We start from the raw sequence: 20,500 nt of genomic DNA, 5'->3' as shown, positions 1-20,500 counted from the left end.
TTCTCCACATTTGAAATATTTTAAAATTAAATTTTAAGAAGTTTAAACAGAAATAGAAAATAAATGCTTTCTATAAATAAATAAATAAATAAATAAACAAATGCTTTCTAAAAGCTTGTCTCTCTAAATGCATGACAAGAGTGTTATTAATAGTTTTTTTTTTAATTTTTTTTTTACAAAACAAGAAGTCACAGTGATGTAAAACACCTGCTCTCCAAGTACCAGGTCAATATTCCTGTCAGAAAGGTGAAGCCCACCTTCAAAGTAGTGAAAAGCAGATCCTCCAGGGGAACTGGGAGGGGGCATTCCACGTTCAGGGCTGACCTGAAACACAAAACCACCTTACAGATTAGAAAAGGCCAGTTAAACTTCAGTCAGTTTTGCCTTAGACAAGATTCTCAGGCAGCCCCGGTAGCTCAGCGCCACTTTCAGCCCAGGGCATGATCCTGGGGACCTAGGATCGAGTCCCATGTCGGGCTCCCTGCATGGAGCCTGCTTCCCCCTCTGCCTGTGTCTCTGCCTCTCTCTCCTTCTCTGTGTCTCTCATGAACAAATAAATAAAATCTTTAAAAAAAAGAAAAAAAGACAAGATTCTCTCTGTCAGCCCAACGTGTGTACCTCTAGTCCTGGTTTGTGCCTTACCTCCTCCCTGAAGCCCACCTTAGCTAAGTGTTCTCTACTGTATACCATATCCCTAAATTCTTCATGTCTAGCTATATATTTTATGCTTCATTACTGAGGTGAATTATTCTTAGCATTTGGTGTCTTTAGCTTGTCTCAATGAGTCAACTATATACTTAAGGGCATCAACTATCTCCCACTCAGAATAGAGCTTTGCACCCAACTGCTACAAAATAAATACTTCAGACTAGGAGATGAAATCACTTATAAATCTCAAAAGGCCAAAGCAAGCCTTTGTATTACAGAGAATTTCAGTGAGAACCTTTTCTGTTTCGTGAGTTTCCTTGAACAGGACACCAGTGGGATTTTCTTCGAGTGAACATTTAACAAGACCTGACCTCTCTGCCTGTGGCCCAGGCTTGAAGCCCCACCTGAGAGATGCTAGACACGCTGCTGGTCTTCCTCTTCAGGGTGCCCTCCTGACACACCGTCAGCAGATTGCTGGGGAGGATGGAGCGGAAATCATTGAAGGATCGCCTCCGTACACCTTCAAGCTCCTCAGGGACTCGGAGGGAATGAGGAGGGACTTTGGGGAACAGTTTTGAAACGAGAGACTCTTCTGTGTTGCTGTAACGGCCAAACGCTCGTGAGATTCCTATCAGGCACGGGATCGCGTATTTGCAAAGGTATTCTAGAAGACAAAGTGAAAATGTTCCAATACCAGAACGTTCCCTGAGAGAGAGCTGTGCTGCACCAGCTTGTAATACTGGTTGACATCTCATAACCTACCCCCTAGCAAATATGAGGGGTCAGAACAAGTCACATCAATAGGTCAGCCCCAAGGGCTGACATGAACCACAACTTTGGACTACATCCCTGTTGTACACAGCTGTTCTCTTTGGGAGGTCTCAATCTATGCATAGTATACCCAAATCAGTAACACAGGAAAATCCTGTTATCAGGCAACTCTACTAAAACAATGTAATTCTTCCTCCTGGGATTATGTTGGTAGCTGTACACTAGAGGCAGTCAAGCATGTGATAGGTAAAGAAACTGAGGCCCAGAAAGGGTGAGGTCATCTGGCATTCAGGTAGTAGGCAGAGCTGTTCTGTGGTCATGACCACCTTGTGGCTGCTTAACTAACACGCAATGAAGGCAAACTAATGTAGGAAGGTTTCACCCATCCGGTACACAAATAGTGAAGCACAAAAAAGAAGACTGGGAAAAGCAAGGGAAAAAAGTATTCACAAAGCCATTAAGGAGGAAAAAAAAGCCTTAGATCTATAATTGTACCTTTTTCTTGAATCTCCAAGGCCTGGCACATTCCCAAAAGGACATGCAAAACCTGCAAAAGTGCTTCTAAAATCTGTAATAGCCAAGGAAACAGAAAAGATAAACTTATAAACAAAATCAGAGAAGTATCACGAAATTCATTCAGAATTAGAAGGAGCTTTAGACATTATCTTGTCCAAACCCACATCTGATACATAAGTCCTCAAATGATAGCTTGACAGCTGTGCCAAATGGCCAATTGGCTGAACTTCCAGGGACAGAAACCAGCCCTCCTGGGTTGGTCCAGAGTGCCTCCTAACTCTGGCCAATACTGACCTCTGGAGCTTGTGACCCCTGGCTCTTGGAGCCACTCCTTTCTCCATATTCTAGAAACGGGTATTAGGCCCCCAAAGCTCTTTTCATGGCAAATATCCCCAGTTGTTTTAATCTATTCCTTAGGTTTACATGTCCTTTATGATGCTGAGTGCCTGCTTCTGATTTCACAGTAGTTCCATGTTTCATAAACAGTCTCGAATTGTGCTGCTCAGGAAAATACATTAATATTCCAGGGATGTTGGAAACCACCCTAAGTAATCATCACACTCAAAACAGATTCTAGACTTCCATGTACATGACATCAGCTTATCAGCAGCCACTTCACTCTGCTGGCTCAATGAGCTTACCGATACAAAAAATACTTGAATCTTTTTTATGCCTCTACTGATGCTGCTGGTATTTTTTGCCTGTCATTGACAGGTAGCTTTTGCCTACCAAAGCTCAGGGGCTTAGCTTTAGTTCATCATACTGGCCTCTGATTCCCAGTGTTGTGTCATCTAAAAACGAAACCAACTTGCTTTCTGAATCTTCATTTATGGCCCTGGCTCCTTTTGCTTCAATGGTAGGGGGATAGACTAAGGGAGGCTTCTGCTGGGCTGGCACGCCTGTCACCCTCTGGGGTGGTCCTTCAGGCAGCTCCATAAAATTTCTAAATTATTTTGGTCCTCGGCCCATATTCTAGATCCAGGATGTCACGAGGGGTATTTGTCTAATGCTTTGATGAAGATCAACTAGACTACATCTACCTTATTTTCCCTCACTACCAGTCTTGGAAACCCCAGGCAAAGAGAAGAGAATAAAACTGGTCTCCTATGACATTTTCCTTATCAAGGTAAATTTCTGACATTTTGCTAATGTTAAATGATGCTGAATAACATATGAAGACTTGAAAAGCGAGACTTTCTCCATTGTGTATTAAAGTTAGGCCATCATCTTTAGTACTGACGTTTTGATAAATTTTATAGAAGAGCCCTTAACTTATAGCCTGCTAACTTCTGAAATAATGATATACAATTCTAATTCTAACCTTCAAATAAAGAAGGTTGGCCAAACCAAGAAAGAAGGATGGAAAAGACTGTTAATGGCAGAAATACTGACAGCAGAATTTTTAGTTTGGTTAAGGAGAGAGATTTTAAAAATTAAAAAACAGATACAAGAATTCAAAAAGCACAGCTAGCTGGGAATGTTTAACATATAGACAGGCAACCATGCCTTCCTTGGCAGGACCTGAGGATAGCGGCATATACAAACCGATTTTCAAAATAAAACATGTAATTAAGAAAAAGTTGAGGTTATGACTGTATTCTTTGTTTAAAGAGGAAAAGAGTACAGAAGCATTTACGTAACATTTCAACAAAATAAACTAAAACTAAAAAAATCTGGGCACTTAAAATCTGGGTGTAATTTCAACTACCTAGATAATTCCCTTCTATGAATGACTTCAATCCCCAGTGGAGTGATGCCTGGGTGGCTCAGCAGTCTGGCGCCTGGCTTCCACCCAAGGCATGATCCTGGAGAACCAGGATCGAGTCCCATGTCAGGCTCCCTGCATGGAGCCTGCTTCTTTCTCTCTGCCTCTCTCTGCCTGTGTCTCTGCCTCTCTCTCTCTCTCTGTATCTCTCATTAATAAATAAATAAAATCTTAAAAAAAAAAATCCACAATGGAGAGTCAGGAAAGTGAGCTGCATCTGCTTTTTGCTGCTTACTTCACAGGGCTATGGGGAAAGCTGGATGAGACAAGAGTCAAGAGGTTACTGGGTAACCTGGAAAGTACTATAAGTAAGTACTGAACATTTCTTAGGTATGTTTGTACAAAAAAAAAATCAACCAAAACAACCCAATCACTTCAAAATTTTTTTACTCTTTTCATTACTTTGGGACTCTTTTCGATTGCAGAGAAATGCACTCCAGTTCACCACACACTTACCTCATCCCTAAGTGAGGGGTCCCTATAAGCCACATCAGACAGCAAAGTGACCAAGCAGAAGCTGAAGCTCTCTGCAACTGGAAGGGTGGCTGGAAGGCACACAGACACAAGTCAGATCATTACCACTGAGACACAGGGCCACACCTCTGGGCCACCTGATTCACTAAGTCCCCTCTCTCACAGGGCCTGCCAAGGGACCAGTCTACAGGGATGGCTGTTATCAATGAAGTGAACCCCCAAAGAAGAGATATGGGCGCAACAGGTTTCCTAAGAAATACGCCTAACTTTTCTTTTAATAAAATGTTTTGGGGGATCCCTGGGTGGCGCAGCGGTTTGGCGCCTGCCTTTGGCCCAGGGCGCGATCCTGGAGACCCGGGATCAAATCCCACGTCAGGCTCCTGGTGCATGGAGCCTGCTTCTCCCTCTGCCTATGTCTCTGCATCTCTCTCTCTCTCTCTGTGTGACTATCATAAATAAAAAAAAATAAAATAAAATAAAATAAAATGTTTTGGTTCAATAAACTTAAATGTTTCTGAGCCAATTTATAGTTTGAGATTATAGTCTCTCCCCACATGACAGACTCTACTTTTTTATTCCTGATCTAAATTTCTACCCAGGGTGAGAAGCCAATCCTAATACAGTAGAAGAGATGGTACATGGAGGCTGTCAAATACCAATTACTACTTTAAATTAAATATTTATATTTCTTTTTTGCTTTATTTTGACAAACGGAGAAAACCCTAATAAGAACTTCCAAAGATTTGCTGCTCTATTCCTAATAGGTTTTTAAGCCCTTCCACTACCAATCTCCTCATAGGGAGGTTCTCAGGAGCATGGCTTCAAGGTTGGGAAGGGATCACTGAACCTAAAAGACCAAAGTTTCTATGGCGTGCACTTTAAAAATGTTCAGAATCACTGCTGTGTAAGTCCCATCGCTATTGAATATTTAATCAATTTTGAATGTTGAATATTTAACAAAGAATAGAGACCTATCCACTGTTTTATGATCTATTCATAGTACATGGCAGAAGATTGTTACATGTTTACATCTGTACCTATGATTTTAAAATGCAGCTCTAGGTCCTTCGTAAACTTGAGTGTGATCAGAATCACCTGGAGTCTTGTTAAAATGCAGACTGCCAGCTTTTCCTAGCCCTAGAGTTCTAATTCAGAAGCTCTGATGTGGGAACCAAGAATCTGCATTTCTGACAAGTTGCCTGGTGACACTGATGCTGCTGGTCCTGGATGGACTTTGAGAACTAATCCTCTAGAGTTTAAAAAGCATAAATCATACTGCCTTAATAAAAAAATAAAAGAATGACATGCTACCAGCTAAGTGGAAATTTATCTCTAACAATGTTTCAAATAGTGCTAAAACTTTCACCCCGATGAGGAGTCCACAGTACATAGAAGTGATACTTGTTTTGAAAGAAAAGAAAACAGAATCAATCTACTGATACTCTACTTCTCCCCAAATTAAGTGGTGGACAGAAATGTTTGACTTTTTAGCAATGCTTTCTATTTCATCTGTAGTCCTTTAGGGTGGGAGGATGGGCAAAATAGGGAAAGGTGATTAAAAGGTACAAATTTCCAGTTCTAAAACAAAGAAGGCATAGGGACATAATGCACAACATAGGGAATATTGGTGACAGACTGACAGACGGTAGCTAGATTTATCGTTATGATCATTCTGTAAGGTGTATAAACTTCCAATCACTATGTTGTATGTCTGGAACTAATATAATATTGTGTATCAGCTACATTTCAATAAAAAAATTATAGTTCTTTAAATTCCAGGATACATGCATAATTTGGGGTCTGCCAGTTTTAGCCACAGGTTACCAGAAATGATGAAACCCAAAGGACAAGAGAACAGCATGAGAACAGCAAAACCCATCTTTAGCAAGCTGAGCCCACCCAACAAATTAGGGCCATGCCACCAATGAAAATGACAAGGGCCTTCTCTATAGGCACCAACCTGCTGCTATGTCTGAAAGTGGGCCTCAGGCCTCACAGAGGGAGATTACAAGAAAACTTTGGTTTTCAGGGTCCTGATCTCTAAAGCTCTAATGATCTCTAAATAAGTTCCAAACAGATGTTGGAGTCTTGGGTTAATCAATATATGAGAACATTAGTTTTACAAGTGCTTATTAGCACAATGCCTGGCACATAGTGGACTTAAATATCATTTTTAAAGGTACAAAATTTAATTAAAACTCAACAACAGCGGGATCCCTGGGTGGCGTAGCGGTTTGGCGCCTGCCTTTGGCCCAGAGCGCGATCCTGGAGACCCGGGATCGAATCCCACATCGGGCTCCTGGTGCATGGAGCCTGCTTCTCCCTCTGCCTATGTCTCTGCCTCTCTCACTCTCTCTCTCTGTGACTATCATAAATAAATAAAAATTAAAAACAAAAACAAAAACAAAAAAAAACTCAACAACAGCAACAAAATGATAAACTATTTATAGCGAACATGGTGTTCAAGTCTTGGACATTCATCTCACCCTTCCTTTTTCAGCAGCAGCAATACAATTTGGAGAACTGGATTCACTCCAGGAGTAAGCCTATTCATCTAAGGGCTCAGGGATGGGCAAGGGACCCAATTCTGGCAAAAAGACATGAGAAAAGGTTCCTAAAGGTCTCCAAGTTCCTGCTCACTCCCAAAGTGCAATGTAAAGTCAGTTTTCTCAGCCTGGCCCTCACACCCCCCTCAGCCAAAGGCTCTAGACAACAATGAGTAAGCACAGCCCACGCTACCACAGGCAGACAGCAATCTCAAAGCCAAGAGTGGAACAAACTCAAAACATTGTACTGACACATTAATAATGATTAAACACTTGATCCTACAGACTGGGCATGCATGCTCTTCCCTGAATTCAGGGAAAACGTACAAAATTACCTCTGCCTTTCCGAGCTGTGCTTTCTTCTACCCAATACACTTTTGGAAGACCTTTAAGCAGTCGAAGAAGGTAAGGAACCACAGAATCTTTGTGCTTAAAAACAAAACAAAACAAAAAAATTATGTTCAATACAACGTGTGGCTGGTAGCTTTTTAGTACTAAGCCCAAAGTAAAGCATACACATCCTAATCATCTCAAAGATGGATGCTCGCATGACATAGCACCATTCCTGTTTCGATGTGGCAGCAGCAGGTGGCACCCAGAGGTTATCCCATCAGCCTGCAGCAAAGGTGCTAAAAGCAAGGGCTAAAACCCACCCTTCTGCTGCTGGCTAAATGTTCAACCTGGCTCTGGCCTCCTCTGGGGATTCGGCCCCTATGATGGCCTCTCCAGAAGAAGGTACATGTGCACACACTCTTAAAACTGCCTTCAGTAGGGCAGCCCTGGTGGCTCAGCGGTTTAGCGCCGCCTTCAGTCCAGGGTGTGATCCCGGGGATCCGGGATCGAGTTCCACATCGGGCTTCCTGCATGGAGCCTGCTTCTCCCTCTGCCTGTGTCTCTGCCTCTCTCTCATTCTGTGTCTCTATGAATAAATAAATTTTAAAAATGTTTAAAAAAAAAAACTGCCTTCAGTAAAAGTGTCAGAGAGCCCACAAACCCTTGACTGGGCCCCAGGATCAGATCCTCTACACTGAGGGAAGCTCATAGCCACAAGTTTCTAAACTTGGTGATGCTTCTGTTATTCATGGCCCTTGTCCTCTTTCTTTTTTGTTTTAATTTTCTGTTACATGTTTCCTTTTGCTTTTCTCAAATTGTCCAACAGACTTTATAGCCATCATTAGCCAATACAAAAACTACTTTCTTCTAGTTTACAAACTAGCCAGTTGACATGTAACTGTAATCTTCCATGATTGGCTCTTTTGGTTGTTTCACTAGTGACATTGAAAACATGGCCCCCCCCCCCCAAAAAAAAAAAAGAAAACATGGCTCCAAATTCTGTGACATTTCTTCCATGGAAAGATGGAGCCATATTCACTTCTCCTGGAAAACGAGCTGCCTTACTGACTTGCTTCTGGTGTTTTTAAAAGTACAGTTGACTCTTGAACAACACAGGTTTGAAGTACAGAGGTTCATTTATATATGAAGTTTTTTTTTACAGTACTATAAATGTATTTTCTCTTCCTTATGGTCTTCTTAATAACATTTTCTTTTCTCTAGCCTACTTTATTGTTTTTGGTAAGGCTTCTGGTCAGCAGTAGGCTATTAGTAGCTAAGTTTTGGGGGAATCAAAAGTTATACGTGGATATTCAACTGCACAGGGGATAGGTGCCCCTAAACCCTATGTTGTTCAAAGGTCAACTGTAGGGGGATCCCTGGGTGGCTCAGTGGTTTAGCACCTGCCTTCGGCCTAGGGCGTGATCCTGGAGTCCCAGAATCAAGTCCTGGGTCGAGCTCCCTGCATGGAGCCTGCTTCTCCCTCTGCCTGTGTCTCTGCCTCTCTCTCTCTCTCTCTGTGTGACTATCATAAATAAATTAAAAAAAAATTTAAAAAAATTTATTCATGAAAGACACACACACAGAGAGGCAGAGACACAGGCAGAGGGAGAAGCAGGCTCCATGCACTGGGAGCCCGATGTGGGACTCGATCCCGGGTCTCCAGGATCGCGCCCTGGGCCAAAGGCAGGCGCCAAACCGTTGCGCCACCCAGGGATCCCCTCATGAATAAATTAAGAAAAAAAAACTTTAAAACAAAAAAACAAAAACAAACTGTAGTTTTTTGTTTTTCAAAAACAACAATAGTTTAAGAAACTGACCTCCCAGGTTAAAGAAGGCAGTGCAGCATCCATCTGCCTTTTTCTCAGGACACAAACCCTTGGGACCCAGACATTACATTGTGACAAAGTGACACAGGCCAGGCCACATGGAGATGTCATGTACATAGGAGTGCCCTGGCTGAGAGCCCTAGCTTAGGTCCCAGCCAAGAGCCAGGATCAACCCACACACACGTGCATGAACAAGACTTCAGGTGATTCCAGCCCCTAGCCTTCAAGCCACTTGAGGTGACATTGAATGGAGCAGAGACAGTGACTCTTCTGTGCTCAGTCTAAATTGCAGATCCATGAGAAAAAAACCCAAAACAATAACCAACCTGTTGTATTAAGCCACCAAATTTTGGGGTAGTTTGTTATACCACAACAGATAACCACAACAAATAGAGAACTTTCTTTAGCAAAAACAAAACATTTCCTCCAAATCAGCTAAAGGAGCTAGCTACATCTGTCCAGGATCCCAATGTACAAAACTCTGAAGGATATGTAAGGCATGGCTCCCTACAGAGAAAGTGACCCCAGGTGTTCTCTCCTGTATAGCCCTTTATGGCTTTTATACATGTAGTAAACTACTTCTGCTATACTGGCCACAGCTGCTGCCAAGGCAGCACAGTGACTGCACATGGAGGCCAAGACCACAGCCCATCTTGGATGGAGGCGGGGAACATCAAACACCCAGTGAACAAGAGAAAGTTGGTCCCTAGGGCTCACGGCTCAGAGGGCTGGTGAAGACTGATGGGCTGCTCTCCTGGTGTCAGGGAAGCCAACTGGCTTCCTGGAAGCAATGGCAGACTACATGGCTCAGGGAACATAAGTTGCTACCCCAGGTCCTGCTAATCCTGACCAAGAACCCAAATTATACCACCAAAGGTAATTTGTATTTGTCTCTTCCTTGCCACCCTAAAAAACCTACCACAAATATTAGGAACTTACAGATAAATTTATTAAGTAATATGTTTGCCAGATATTTTCGATTATACATATTTGAATAGCAGTTCCTCATATAGATTATTTTTTTTAATTTTTATTTATTTATGATAGTCACACAGAGAGAGAGAGAGAGAGAGAGAGAGGCAGAGACACAGGCAGAGGAAGAGGGAGAAGCAGGCTCCATGCACCGGGAACCCGACGTGGGATTCGATCCCGGGTCTCCAGGATCGCGCCCTGGGCCAAAGGCAGGCGCTAAACCGCTGCACCACCCAGGGATCCCTCATATAGATTATTTTAAAAATTATTTTCCTCCCTTTATATTTAAATTTATTTATTTATTTTAAAAGATTTTATTTATCTTTTTGACAAAGAGATAGGGAGAGCCAGAGAGCACAAGTGGGGGGAATGGCAGAAGGAGACGGAGAAATAGACTTCCGGCTGAGCAGGGAGTGCGATACAGTGCTCTATGCCAGGACCCCAGGATCATGACCAGAGCCAAGGGCAGGTGCTTAACTGACTGAGCCACGCAGGCACCCCTTTATATTTAAATTTAAATAGGACTTTGCAAATAGAAAAGTAGAAATGGTTTTCTTTCTTTTCACATCTATAAATAAATAGGAAGAATAATTAAATACATCTAATTTTGGTGTTTCATGAGGCCTTCGTCAAACAATAAAATTTCAAAATACAACTCTAAAATTAAAATGCTTATTTTTTCTTTTTTTTTTTAATGCTTATTTTTTCAAATGTATACTCTGTCAAAAAATATTAATCTTGGGATCCCTGGGTGGCGCGGCGGTTTGGCGCCTGCCTTTGGCCCAGGGCGCGATCCTGGAGACCCGGGATCGGGTCCCACGTCGGGCTCCCGGTGCATGGAGCCTGCTTCTCCCTCTGCCTGTGTCTCTGCCTCTCTCTCTCTCTGTATGACTATCGTAAATAAATAAAATAAAAAATTAAAAAAAAAAAAAAATATTAATCTTGGGATCCCTGGGTGGCGCAGCGGTTTAGCACCTGCCTTTGGCCCAGGGAGTGATCCTGGAGACCCGGGATCGAATCCCACGTCGGGCTCCCGGTGCATGGAGCCTGCTTCTCCCTCTGCCTGTGTCTCTGCCTCTGTGTGTGTGTGTGTGTGTGTGTGTGTGTGTGACTATCATAAATAAATAAAAAAAAATTTTTTAAATACTAATCTTTACTAAAGTTAAATTTCCAGGACACGTATATTTAGATAAATAAAAATTCAAATATCTAACATCTTTATTTTCCTAACATAGCATGATTAAATATGAAATTAAAAGTGATTTTTGATAATGATAAAAATAAACAAATAATAGATTCTGTATTCAGTGACTAACCATTTGCTTCAATTAAACTTGGGAAATTCTAAAAAAAAAAAAAAAAAAAAAAAAAGCCACATCATTTTTTGTTGGAGCCACAACAACACAACACTGATTTTTAAATTACCTCTAAAAGACACATTAACATGTACTCTAAAACTTATTTTATATCTATCATGGTTTTTAAGATTTTTTTTTTTTTTTAATTTTTAGGGATGCCTGAGTGGCTTAGTTGGTTAAGCATCCGCCTTCCACACAGGATCATGATCCTGGGGTCCTGGGATCAAGCACCACTTCCAGCTTCCAGCTCCCTGCTCAGTGGGGAGTCTCCTTCTCCCACACTCTCCTCCTCTCCCCCCACTTGTGATTTTTCTTTTCTATCTTTCAAATAAAAGAAATAAATGTTTTTTTTAAAAAAAGATTTTTTTAGGGACGCCTAGGTGGCTCAGCAGTTGAGTGTCTGCCTTCAGCTCAGGGAGTAATCCTGGAGTCCCTGGATCAAGTCCCACATCAGGCTCCCTGCATGGAGCCTGCTTCTCCCTCTGTCTATGTCTCTGCCTCTCTCTCTCTCTCTGTGTCTCTCATTAATAAATAAATAAAATCTTTTAAAAAATAAATAAATAAAAATTTAAAAATTCTTTTAAATTTTTAAGTAATCTCTACACCCAACATGGGGCTTGAACTTACAACCCTGAGATCAAGAATCAGGTGCTTCACTGACTTCACCAGCCAGGCGCCCCTATATCTATCACAGTTCTAAAAAAGATCATATCATGTCAAAATTATCTCAACGAACACTATCCTTTTGGAAAGAAAAAAAAAAATAGTTACTCTGAGTCTGACCGATGAACATTTGACCTCATTTTTTTTTTTTTTTAACATTTGACCTTGAAAATCAAGTCCACTCTGGAGGGCACACAATTACTTCACAAAACATTTTAATTAACTTTCTGGCAAAACAAAACACCACAAAAACCAAAAACCACTTTATTTTAACAACTTAATTATTCACACAATTCAAAAAACAAAATGTCCTAAGAGAGTGTACATTAATTATATTAATTAAATTATTCCCACATGTTGCACCCACTCTGCCTCACCATCACTAACCACTTTTATTAGGTTCATATGCATTCTTCTAGTACTGCTTCAGGTAAATATAATCATACAAATTTAAATTCTAATTACACTCCTTTTACACTGCAGAAACACTTTTGATGTAATAAAGACTTACTTGAAGATCAGATTCAATGAGAAAAATGCCCAATGCGATCACTGCATCTCTCCGTCTTTCATCCAATTGGAAGATCCCATGGAAGTCTACTGGACACATACAAAGCAGCTTTTGGACCTAGAAAATGATACCAACAACAACAAAAACTCATAGATTAAAAAATATATAAGCCCATATTCAGAACATAGGACATAAACTAGTAGCATAAAATCCCAGTAAGTCTACATAACCATAAGTCATTTTTTTCCAATTCAATAATCATAGAAAGATCATCTCCAGCTTCTGAAATGATCATACACATGCTTGTAAAACATATATGCACTGAGGAACCAGGACCAAGAGTTAAAATAATGCATACATGGAGGAGGTCAAGCACAATAGCTAATGTCTGCAATTCAGTCAGAACAGTCACCAGTCTATGCTGCCCAGTGGTGCCCAAGAGGCTTACCCAAACCTACCTATAGTCACAGTGCTTCCAGAAGGATTCTTTAAAAGATAAAATGTGTGTAAAGCACTTAGGACTATGCACAGTATGTACTAGGTGCTCAACAAACAGTATCTGTTGTTACTGGATATACCATTAGAGTGGCTAGCAGAAACAAATGGACAATAACTCAGCAATTTACTAAATATATGCAAAAATTTGAATTTTTTCAAAACAATCGTAGATGTCTAATATAAAGGAACTAAAAATCTGGATTTATTATGAATAGGATTAGGTGATGCCAATCTTGAAAATCCCTGCCACAAGAATCTCTGAGCAAACACACCAGGAGGCCCCAATATTGCTGTTCTATTAATGGACACAATGAGAAGTCTCTCATTGTCCTTCATACAGTCTGATGGGATACTGTTGAGCTACCCAGGCATTCCCCCCCCTTTTTTTTCTGGTGGGATGTTTTAATGACAAAGGGCATTCCAGTGTAATGCTTGAGATTTGCCCTGAAAATATCAATCAATTACCATTGCAATTTTAAACAAGAAAGGATGTTTTAAAAGGGCAAATAAACAAGCCAGAAAGAGAAGCACCTTCTAACCTGAAGAGAGACAATATTCTTTGTTTCAGTAATTTTCCTCTTAGGAATGATTGTAAAGAAATAATTAGAGGGGTGCCTGGGCAGCTCAGTGGTTGACCATCTGCCTTTGGCTCAGGTCATGATCCCAGGGTCCCGGAATCAAGTCCCACATCAGGCTTCCCACAGGGAGCATGCTTCTCCCTCCGCCTATGTCTCTGCCTCTCTTTCTGTGTGTCTCTCATGAATAAATAAAGACAATCTTTAAAAAAAAAAAAGAGAGAGAGAGAGAAATAGGGGATCCCTGGGTGGCTCAACGGTTTAGTGCCTGCCTTTGGCCCAGGGCACGATCCTGGAGTCCCGGGATGGAGTCCCACGTCGGGCTCCTGGCACGGTGCCTGCTTCTCCCTCCTCCTATGTCTCTGCCTCTCTCTCTCGCTCGCTCTATCATAAATAAATAAATAAATCTTTAAAAAAAAGAGAGAGAAATAATGAGAAATCTTCAGGCAAAGATTATGTAAATAAAATACTTTCATCACAGTCTTGTGTGTATCAGTTGAAAATCTGAAATAATCTAAATAACATTAGGAAAATAAATTATTACACCACTTGTTGAAACATTAGGTTAAGCTATGAAACTCTGATAGTCAACCAAATTTTTTTTTTAGGATTTTATTTATTTATTCATAGAGATACAGAGAGAGAGAGAGAGAGAAGCAGAGACACAGGCAGGGGGAGAAGCAGGCTCCATACAGGAAGCCCGACATGGGACTCAATCCAGGGTCTCCAGGATCACGCCCCGGGCTGCAGGCGGCGCTAAACCACTGTGCCACCGGGGCTGCCCTCAACCAAATTTTTTAATAAAAACAATGCTTTCATAAAATTTGACCTAATAATACAGACATTAAAAATAATATTTTTCTAAGACTAAATAATGACATGAACAATGAATAATGACAGAATAATGTTTTAAATGTTCTATAAATTCATAAGAGGAACGATCTAAATTATGACAGAAAAAGTACTAGAAGAAAATACATCAAAATGTTGTCAGTTATGAGAGGTAGAATGACCAGTGGTTTTATATTCCTTTTCTTTTTTTTAAGTGGGCTCCAAGCTTGAGGCCAACATGGGGCTTGAACTCACGACCCCGAGATCAAGACCTAAGCTGAGATCAAGTCAGACATAACCGACTGAGCCACTCAGGTGCCCTAAGGTTTTACATTTCTTTGTGCTTTTTTAATATTTGCCAAAACATGTTCTAGGAGAAAATGTTACAATCAGGGAGAACATGTAAGTTAAAAATACATACATATGGGGGAAAATCCATATTTTTATGATTAAATAGTTAAAAGAGCATAAAGTAACAGGCAAGAGAAGAATGGAAAAATTAAATTCCCACTTTTCTTCAATGTCCCTCCATTTTACAGTCAGAGGGGAAAATAAAACACAAAGAGAGCTACAGACCAACCACAATAAAGTGATCGTTTCAGAGACTCCAGACTCTTCCACCAGTGAATCTCACATCCTGACAAAAAGAATAGTCTCTCAAGAAACATCCCTATAAATAAGAAATCGAAGAAAGTGGACTTATAGCAGACTGAGTCAATGAGAGCCAAAGAATGCTGATTGACCACCATGGAACCAAAGGGAGGAGTCTGAGGCCCTGTCAAAATCTACGTACTTTGTTCTGTGCAATACTTTACCAACACCTTGTTCAAACACACAGAAGATATACAATGCCACATACCTGACAGGTGAAGCTAATGTGCTACAAGATAAAATGGAAACTTGGAACTCTTCAAAATTGTCATAACCTCATTATTATATATGGAAAAAATATGACTGTACACAAAAAGATAACTCAATATCACCACATGCCAAATACATATACACTTAAGATTTTAAATATTTTTGCTCTCAGTTCTTTTCTCTGTCCCTAGAGATTTCAAGTCTTCTTACCTAAGGACTAGTAATCATTTCTCTTGAAAATATACATGTAACATGTTGTACCTGCTTGGCTACCTAATACGGTAAGATTGTTTTCTGTCTTTACAATCTCTTAACAGATTGCTTGTGATGCACATCATGTCCTGGTTTAATGCTTATTCAATAACTACTACCTTCTGTGGAGAGGGCTTCTCTACTACCTTCGTGGAAAGCACTTGGGAAATTTTGTTGGGAATTATATTTCCCCAGCAATAGTGCCTGAAGGACTATTTTTAATGGGGTGATCAGAAAAGACCTAAGAAGGTGCCCATTAAAATGAGATCTGATTGGGATCACTGGGTGGCGCAGCGGTTTGGCGCCTGCCTTTGGCCCAGGGCGCGATCCTGCAGACCCGGGATCGAATCCCACATCGGGCTCCCGGTGCATGGAGCCTGCTTCTCCCTCTGCCTGTGTCACTGCCTCTCTCTCGCTCTCTCTCTCTCTGTGACTATCATAAAAAAAAATAAATAAATAAAATAAAATACAATATAAAATAAATAAAATAAAATAAGATCTGATTAAGAAGGAACCAGCCAGGACAAATCAGGCAAAAGCATTCTGGCAGAGGCCACTGGAGAGGCAGAATAATGGGAAAGAGAAAGTGGGGATGTACAGAAGTCCAAGTACGGGCAGAAACTGGGAGCCTGGTTTGTACTGTAATAGCAATAGAGCCAAGGTGGTGCACGTTAAAAACTCCAGTTTAGAACTGAGGTTTGAAAGAATCCTTCTGGCCGCCGCATGAAAAATGCATTTGAGAGGACAAGAGTGAAACCACAGAGAGGTCAGGAGATGCTTCAGTTGGCCAGGCAAAGATGGTAATGATCAAAACAGACAGAAACAGTCCAGCTCAGGATGTTTCAGTGGAAGATTATAAGACTTGATGATGGACAACATGTGGAAGCGAGGGAAAGATTGGGTTGCCACTCGAAAAAGTATCTGAAGATGATGCAGGATGATGTGGGGTGTGAGAACTATTCCATACAAGAAGCAGTTAAGAAGCAACATTTAGCCTGGAGACAATAAGACTATAGATAAACACAACTACTGTCTTCATGTATTTGAAGGGTTCCAGTAACGTCATCAGTAATATCTATCCCTATTTGTGCAACAGTTATTAATGTGCATTTATCTGTCCACTAATCTGCAAGCTCCCCGGAGGCACAAAATCATCTCTTATCTTCGTATCTCTGTCTTCTACACTGTGGACAAGCGCTAAAACAGACATACTCACTCTCCCCCAGGATGCAGGCCTGCCTCTATTCTTAGTTTTTGCTCAGACTTCATTGGCCAGTGTGGCAGGTTCTCTTCTCAATCCAGGCTGCCAGTCTATTCTGGCACTTGCCCCAGAGGGGGTGGCAAACCCCAGGGTCTCTTCATTTACATAAGAACTAGATTTCTCCTCAGAGGGCAGATGTTCTGGATTGGGTTTCATTTCCTGTTTGCTTATTCCTTTCTTTTTTAGGCATTACACTCTGGAAACTAATACTCAGAGTGGATGTAAACATGAGCTCTAGCAATATCCCAGAATAAGAATTCCCCATCAGGAACATGTTTAAACCCTGCTGCTCATGTAGCTGTCACCCTACCTGGTAGAGACATCTGAAGGCAGCACAATTTTTACCATTCTTGTCTCCATCTTAAATCCCCAGAGGAGCTCTGGGCTATTCTTTTTTTTATTTTTTAAAGATTTTATTTGTTTATTCATGAGAGACACACACAGAGAGAGAGAGAGAGAGAGAGAGGCAGAGACACAGAGGGAGAAGCAGGTTCCATGCAAAGAGCCCGAAATGGGACTCGATCCTGGGGCTCCAGGATCACACCCCGGGCTGCAGGCAGCGCTAAACCGCTGCGCCACCGGGGCTGCCCATCTCTGGGCTATTCTGACTTCAAACCTTCCTCCCTATCTCCACTTAATTAAAAATATATAAATAGAAATCATTTGTGACAATTTAAGATTACTCTAAAAGCTAGACACGCAGTTTTAAAATGTGAAGGAAAGATACCAAAAAGAACTAATAAACCACTTAGAGACCTACATAATAATTCAGGAATGCATGAACCACATCTGTGTGGCAGGCAGAACAATGGCCTGCCCAAAGATGTCTGTGTCCTAATTCCTGGAACCTGTGAACATGTTACCTCGCATGGCAAATGGATGTAATTAGGTTGCAGATGTAAACAGGTTAAAAGGACTTTGAACTGAAGAGATTATTCTAGATTATTTCAGTGAGGCAAAAGAGGAGGTGAGAGTGACAGGATGTGAGGGCTTGGCCCCACATTGCTGGTGTTGAAGATGGAAGAAGAGGCTATGATAGAGGAATGTAGGGATCTCTAGAAGCTATAATGGCAATGGTTGTCCCCTAGAGTCTCAAGAAAGGTATATAGCCCCGCCATCACCTCTTTAGTCCAGTGACACCAGTGTTGGGCTTCTAATCTATAGAACTGCAAAACAATAAATTAGTGTTGTTCTAAACCACTAAGTTTGGGCAGCCCAGGTGCTCAGTGGTTTAGCACCGCCTTCAGCTCAGGGCGTGATCCTAGAGACCCTGGATCGAGTTCCAAGTCAGGCTCCCTGCATGGAGCCTGCTTTTCCCTCTGCCTGTGTCTCTGTGCCTCTCTCTCTCTCTCTCTCTCTGTGTGTCTCTCATTAATAAATAAATAAAATATTAAAAAAAATAAACCACTAAGTTTATGGTAATTTATTACAGCTACAATAGGAAACTAAACAATTGGTCATAGAATATTATACAAAACTCAAGACCTAGACTACCTATCCAGCAAGATATAAACATTACTAATCAGATTATAGGCAATACTTAATTCCATCTTTTTTTTTTCCTGTATTTTCCATTGGGAACATTGTTAATTAACTTTAGAATCAGAAAATTTTTAAAAAAATTTTAAATACTGCAAACAACTTTGCTATTAATGCATTTATCTATCTATCTATCTATCTATCTATCTATCTATCTATCTATCTATCTAACTGGGGGGGGTAGGGGGAAGAGGCGAGAGAATCTCAACAGGCTCAGTGCAGAGCCTGATCCCACCACCCCAAGATCATAACCAGAGCCCAAAACACGAGTCAGACACTCAACCAAATGAGCCACCCAGGCACCCCAATGCATATCTTTTTTTTTTTTTTAGTATTTTATTTATTTATTCATGAAAGACACAGAGAGAGACAGAGATAGAGGCAGAGGGGATCCCTGGGTGGCGCAGCGGTTTGGAGCCTGCCTTTGGCCCAGGGCGCGATCCTGGAGACCCAGGATCGAATCCCACGTCGGGCTCCCAGTGCATGGAGCCTGCTTCTCCCTCTGCCTATGCCTCTGCCTCTCTCTCTCTCTCTCTCTCTCTCTGTGTGTGTGACTATCATAAATAAAAAAAAAGAAACCAGGTTTTGGGATCCCTGGGTGGCGCAGCGGTTTGGCGCCTGCCTTTGGCCCAGGGCGCGATCCTCGAGACCCGGGATCAAATCCCACATCGGGCTCCCGGTGCATGGAGCCTGCTTCTCCCTCTGCCTGTGTCTCTGCCTCTCTCTCTGTATGACTATCATAAAATAAAATAAAAAATTAAAAAAAAAAAAAAGAGATAGAGGCAGAGACACAGGCAGAGGGAGAAGCAGGCCCCACACAGGAAGCCCAATGCGGGACTCGATCCCCAGGACCACACCCCGGGCCACAACGAGCCACCCAGGCACCCCAATATCTTATTTTTAAAAGGATGATAATATTTATACTCTGAAAGCTTGAAAAATAAGAGAAAAGTGTATAGAATTTCGAAGAATATAATCTGGGTAATTCAAGAACAAAGAAGTAATGTAAAACTGAAAGAAAATCTAAGTCAAATAAGCTAAACAGATATTTTCTACAGACAACAGTCTTATAACTTCTTTAATTCCAACATCTCACTATCAGTAAATCAATTCCTATTTATTTATTTTTTAAAGATTCTTAATTAATCTCTATACCCATTGTGAGGCTCAAATTTACAACCCCAAGATCAAGAGTCACGTGCTTTACTAACTGAGCCCACCAGGCACTCCAAAACAACTCCTATTTAACTACAACTTCCCAGAGAGTCTCAATTCAAGGAGAAAAGTTTTTCTGTTTTGAAGGAACAAGAGATGAAGCTATGCCAACCCTGACAAAGACACCTGTGGCTACATAACAACAGTCATGGCAAAAAGTGAAGCAGATAGCACCTGAAACAAGAAACTCAAGCATATAAAGTTTAACTTCACGAAATGGCCTTGAAAATATTTCACAGCTCTATGTGAATAAAACCAAACTTTTAAAATCACTTCATTAGCAAAAGAAAGAAAGAAAGAAAGAAAGAAAGAAAGAAAGAAAGAAAGAAAGAAAGAAAAGAAAAAAATTCACAGGACAAATGGAATTTAACACTGAGCTTTTCTTGGTGTAGTTTCTGTAAAAACATCTAGAATCCATGCGAGTTCTACTACTAGACTGAAATGATGTTCACCTGGGCTTCAGACCTGCGGCCCTCTAATAACTCCCAAATGTACACAGAATTGGAGATGGAGAGCCAGAAGAAATTGCACATTTATCTGCCAAATGTCCCCTTTCAGGTAGATCATGTGTAATCTTATCCTTGTTTATAGGCTAGGCAACTAGGCCCAGATAGGTTAAGTACAAACTTAGACAACAGGCTCTTAACTAGACCCTCTCTCTGACTTTTGTCTCTCCCTACTCCAATATCACCACTGCGGGCCCACACACCTTCAACAGCTCCCCATCCCAGTGAACACTCAATTCACCCTCCCAACCTGGCAATGAAGGTCTTTCCTGATTTCCCCCAAAAACTGGCCCCAAATACAGTGCTCACTTCTCCCTGTCTGGCTTCTTCCATGTTCTTCACTCATCTGCGACATTTCGTTCAATCTGCCTATCTCCCTATAAAAATTCTACCCATCCTTCCAAGATCCATCTCAACTGTCTCTTACTTCTCAAAGCTTATCCAGACAGCAGCAATGTGCTATGATCTTTCCCACTGCATCTCCGAATAGCCCATCAAGAGCAACGTACTTGATAATTATCTCGAGATAATTATTTTTTTAAAAAGATTTTATTTATTTATTTAACACAGAGAGAGCAC

General features: G+C 41.1%; 1 protein-coding gene across 2 annotated transcripts in view; it reads right to left on the bottom strand.

Moving 5' to 3' along the window:
• The window catches only part of PI4KA (phosphatidylinositol 4-kinase alpha), a 120,729-nt gene that overhangs the window by 87,789 nt on the left and 12,440 nt on the right, over nt 1-20,500 (bottom strand). Inside the window, exons 2-7 of one of the 2 annotated variants that reach the window (XM_055322301.1) lie at nt 12,384-12,500; nt 7,056-7,149; nt 4,157-4,245; nt 1,915-1,987; nt 1,053-1,312; nt 258-324 (exon numbers count right to left, since the gene is read on the bottom strand). In XM_055322301.1, the coding sequence (XP_055178276.1) occupies nt 258-324; nt 1,053-1,312; nt 1,915-1,987; nt 4,157-4,245; nt 7,056-7,149; nt 12,384-12,500 (700 nt within the window). Of the gene's footprint in view, nt 1-257; nt 325-1,052; nt 1,313-1,914; nt 1,988-4,156; nt 4,246-7,055; nt 7,150-12,383; nt 12,501-20,500 lie in introns of those variants that run through there. The other variant, XM_055322302.1, reaches the window with a different exon arrangement.

The sequence above is a fragment of the Nyctereutes procyonoides genome, unplaced genomic scaffold (genome assembly GCF_905146905.1).
Source record: "Nyctereutes procyonoides isolate TBG_1078 unplaced genomic scaffold, NYPRO_anot_genome, whole genome shotgun sequence".
Taxonomy (NCBI): Eukaryota; Metazoa; Chordata; class Mammalia; order Carnivora; family Canidae; genus Nyctereutes; species Nyctereutes procyonoides.
This window is presented reverse-complemented; position numbering and strand designations above follow the sequence as displayed.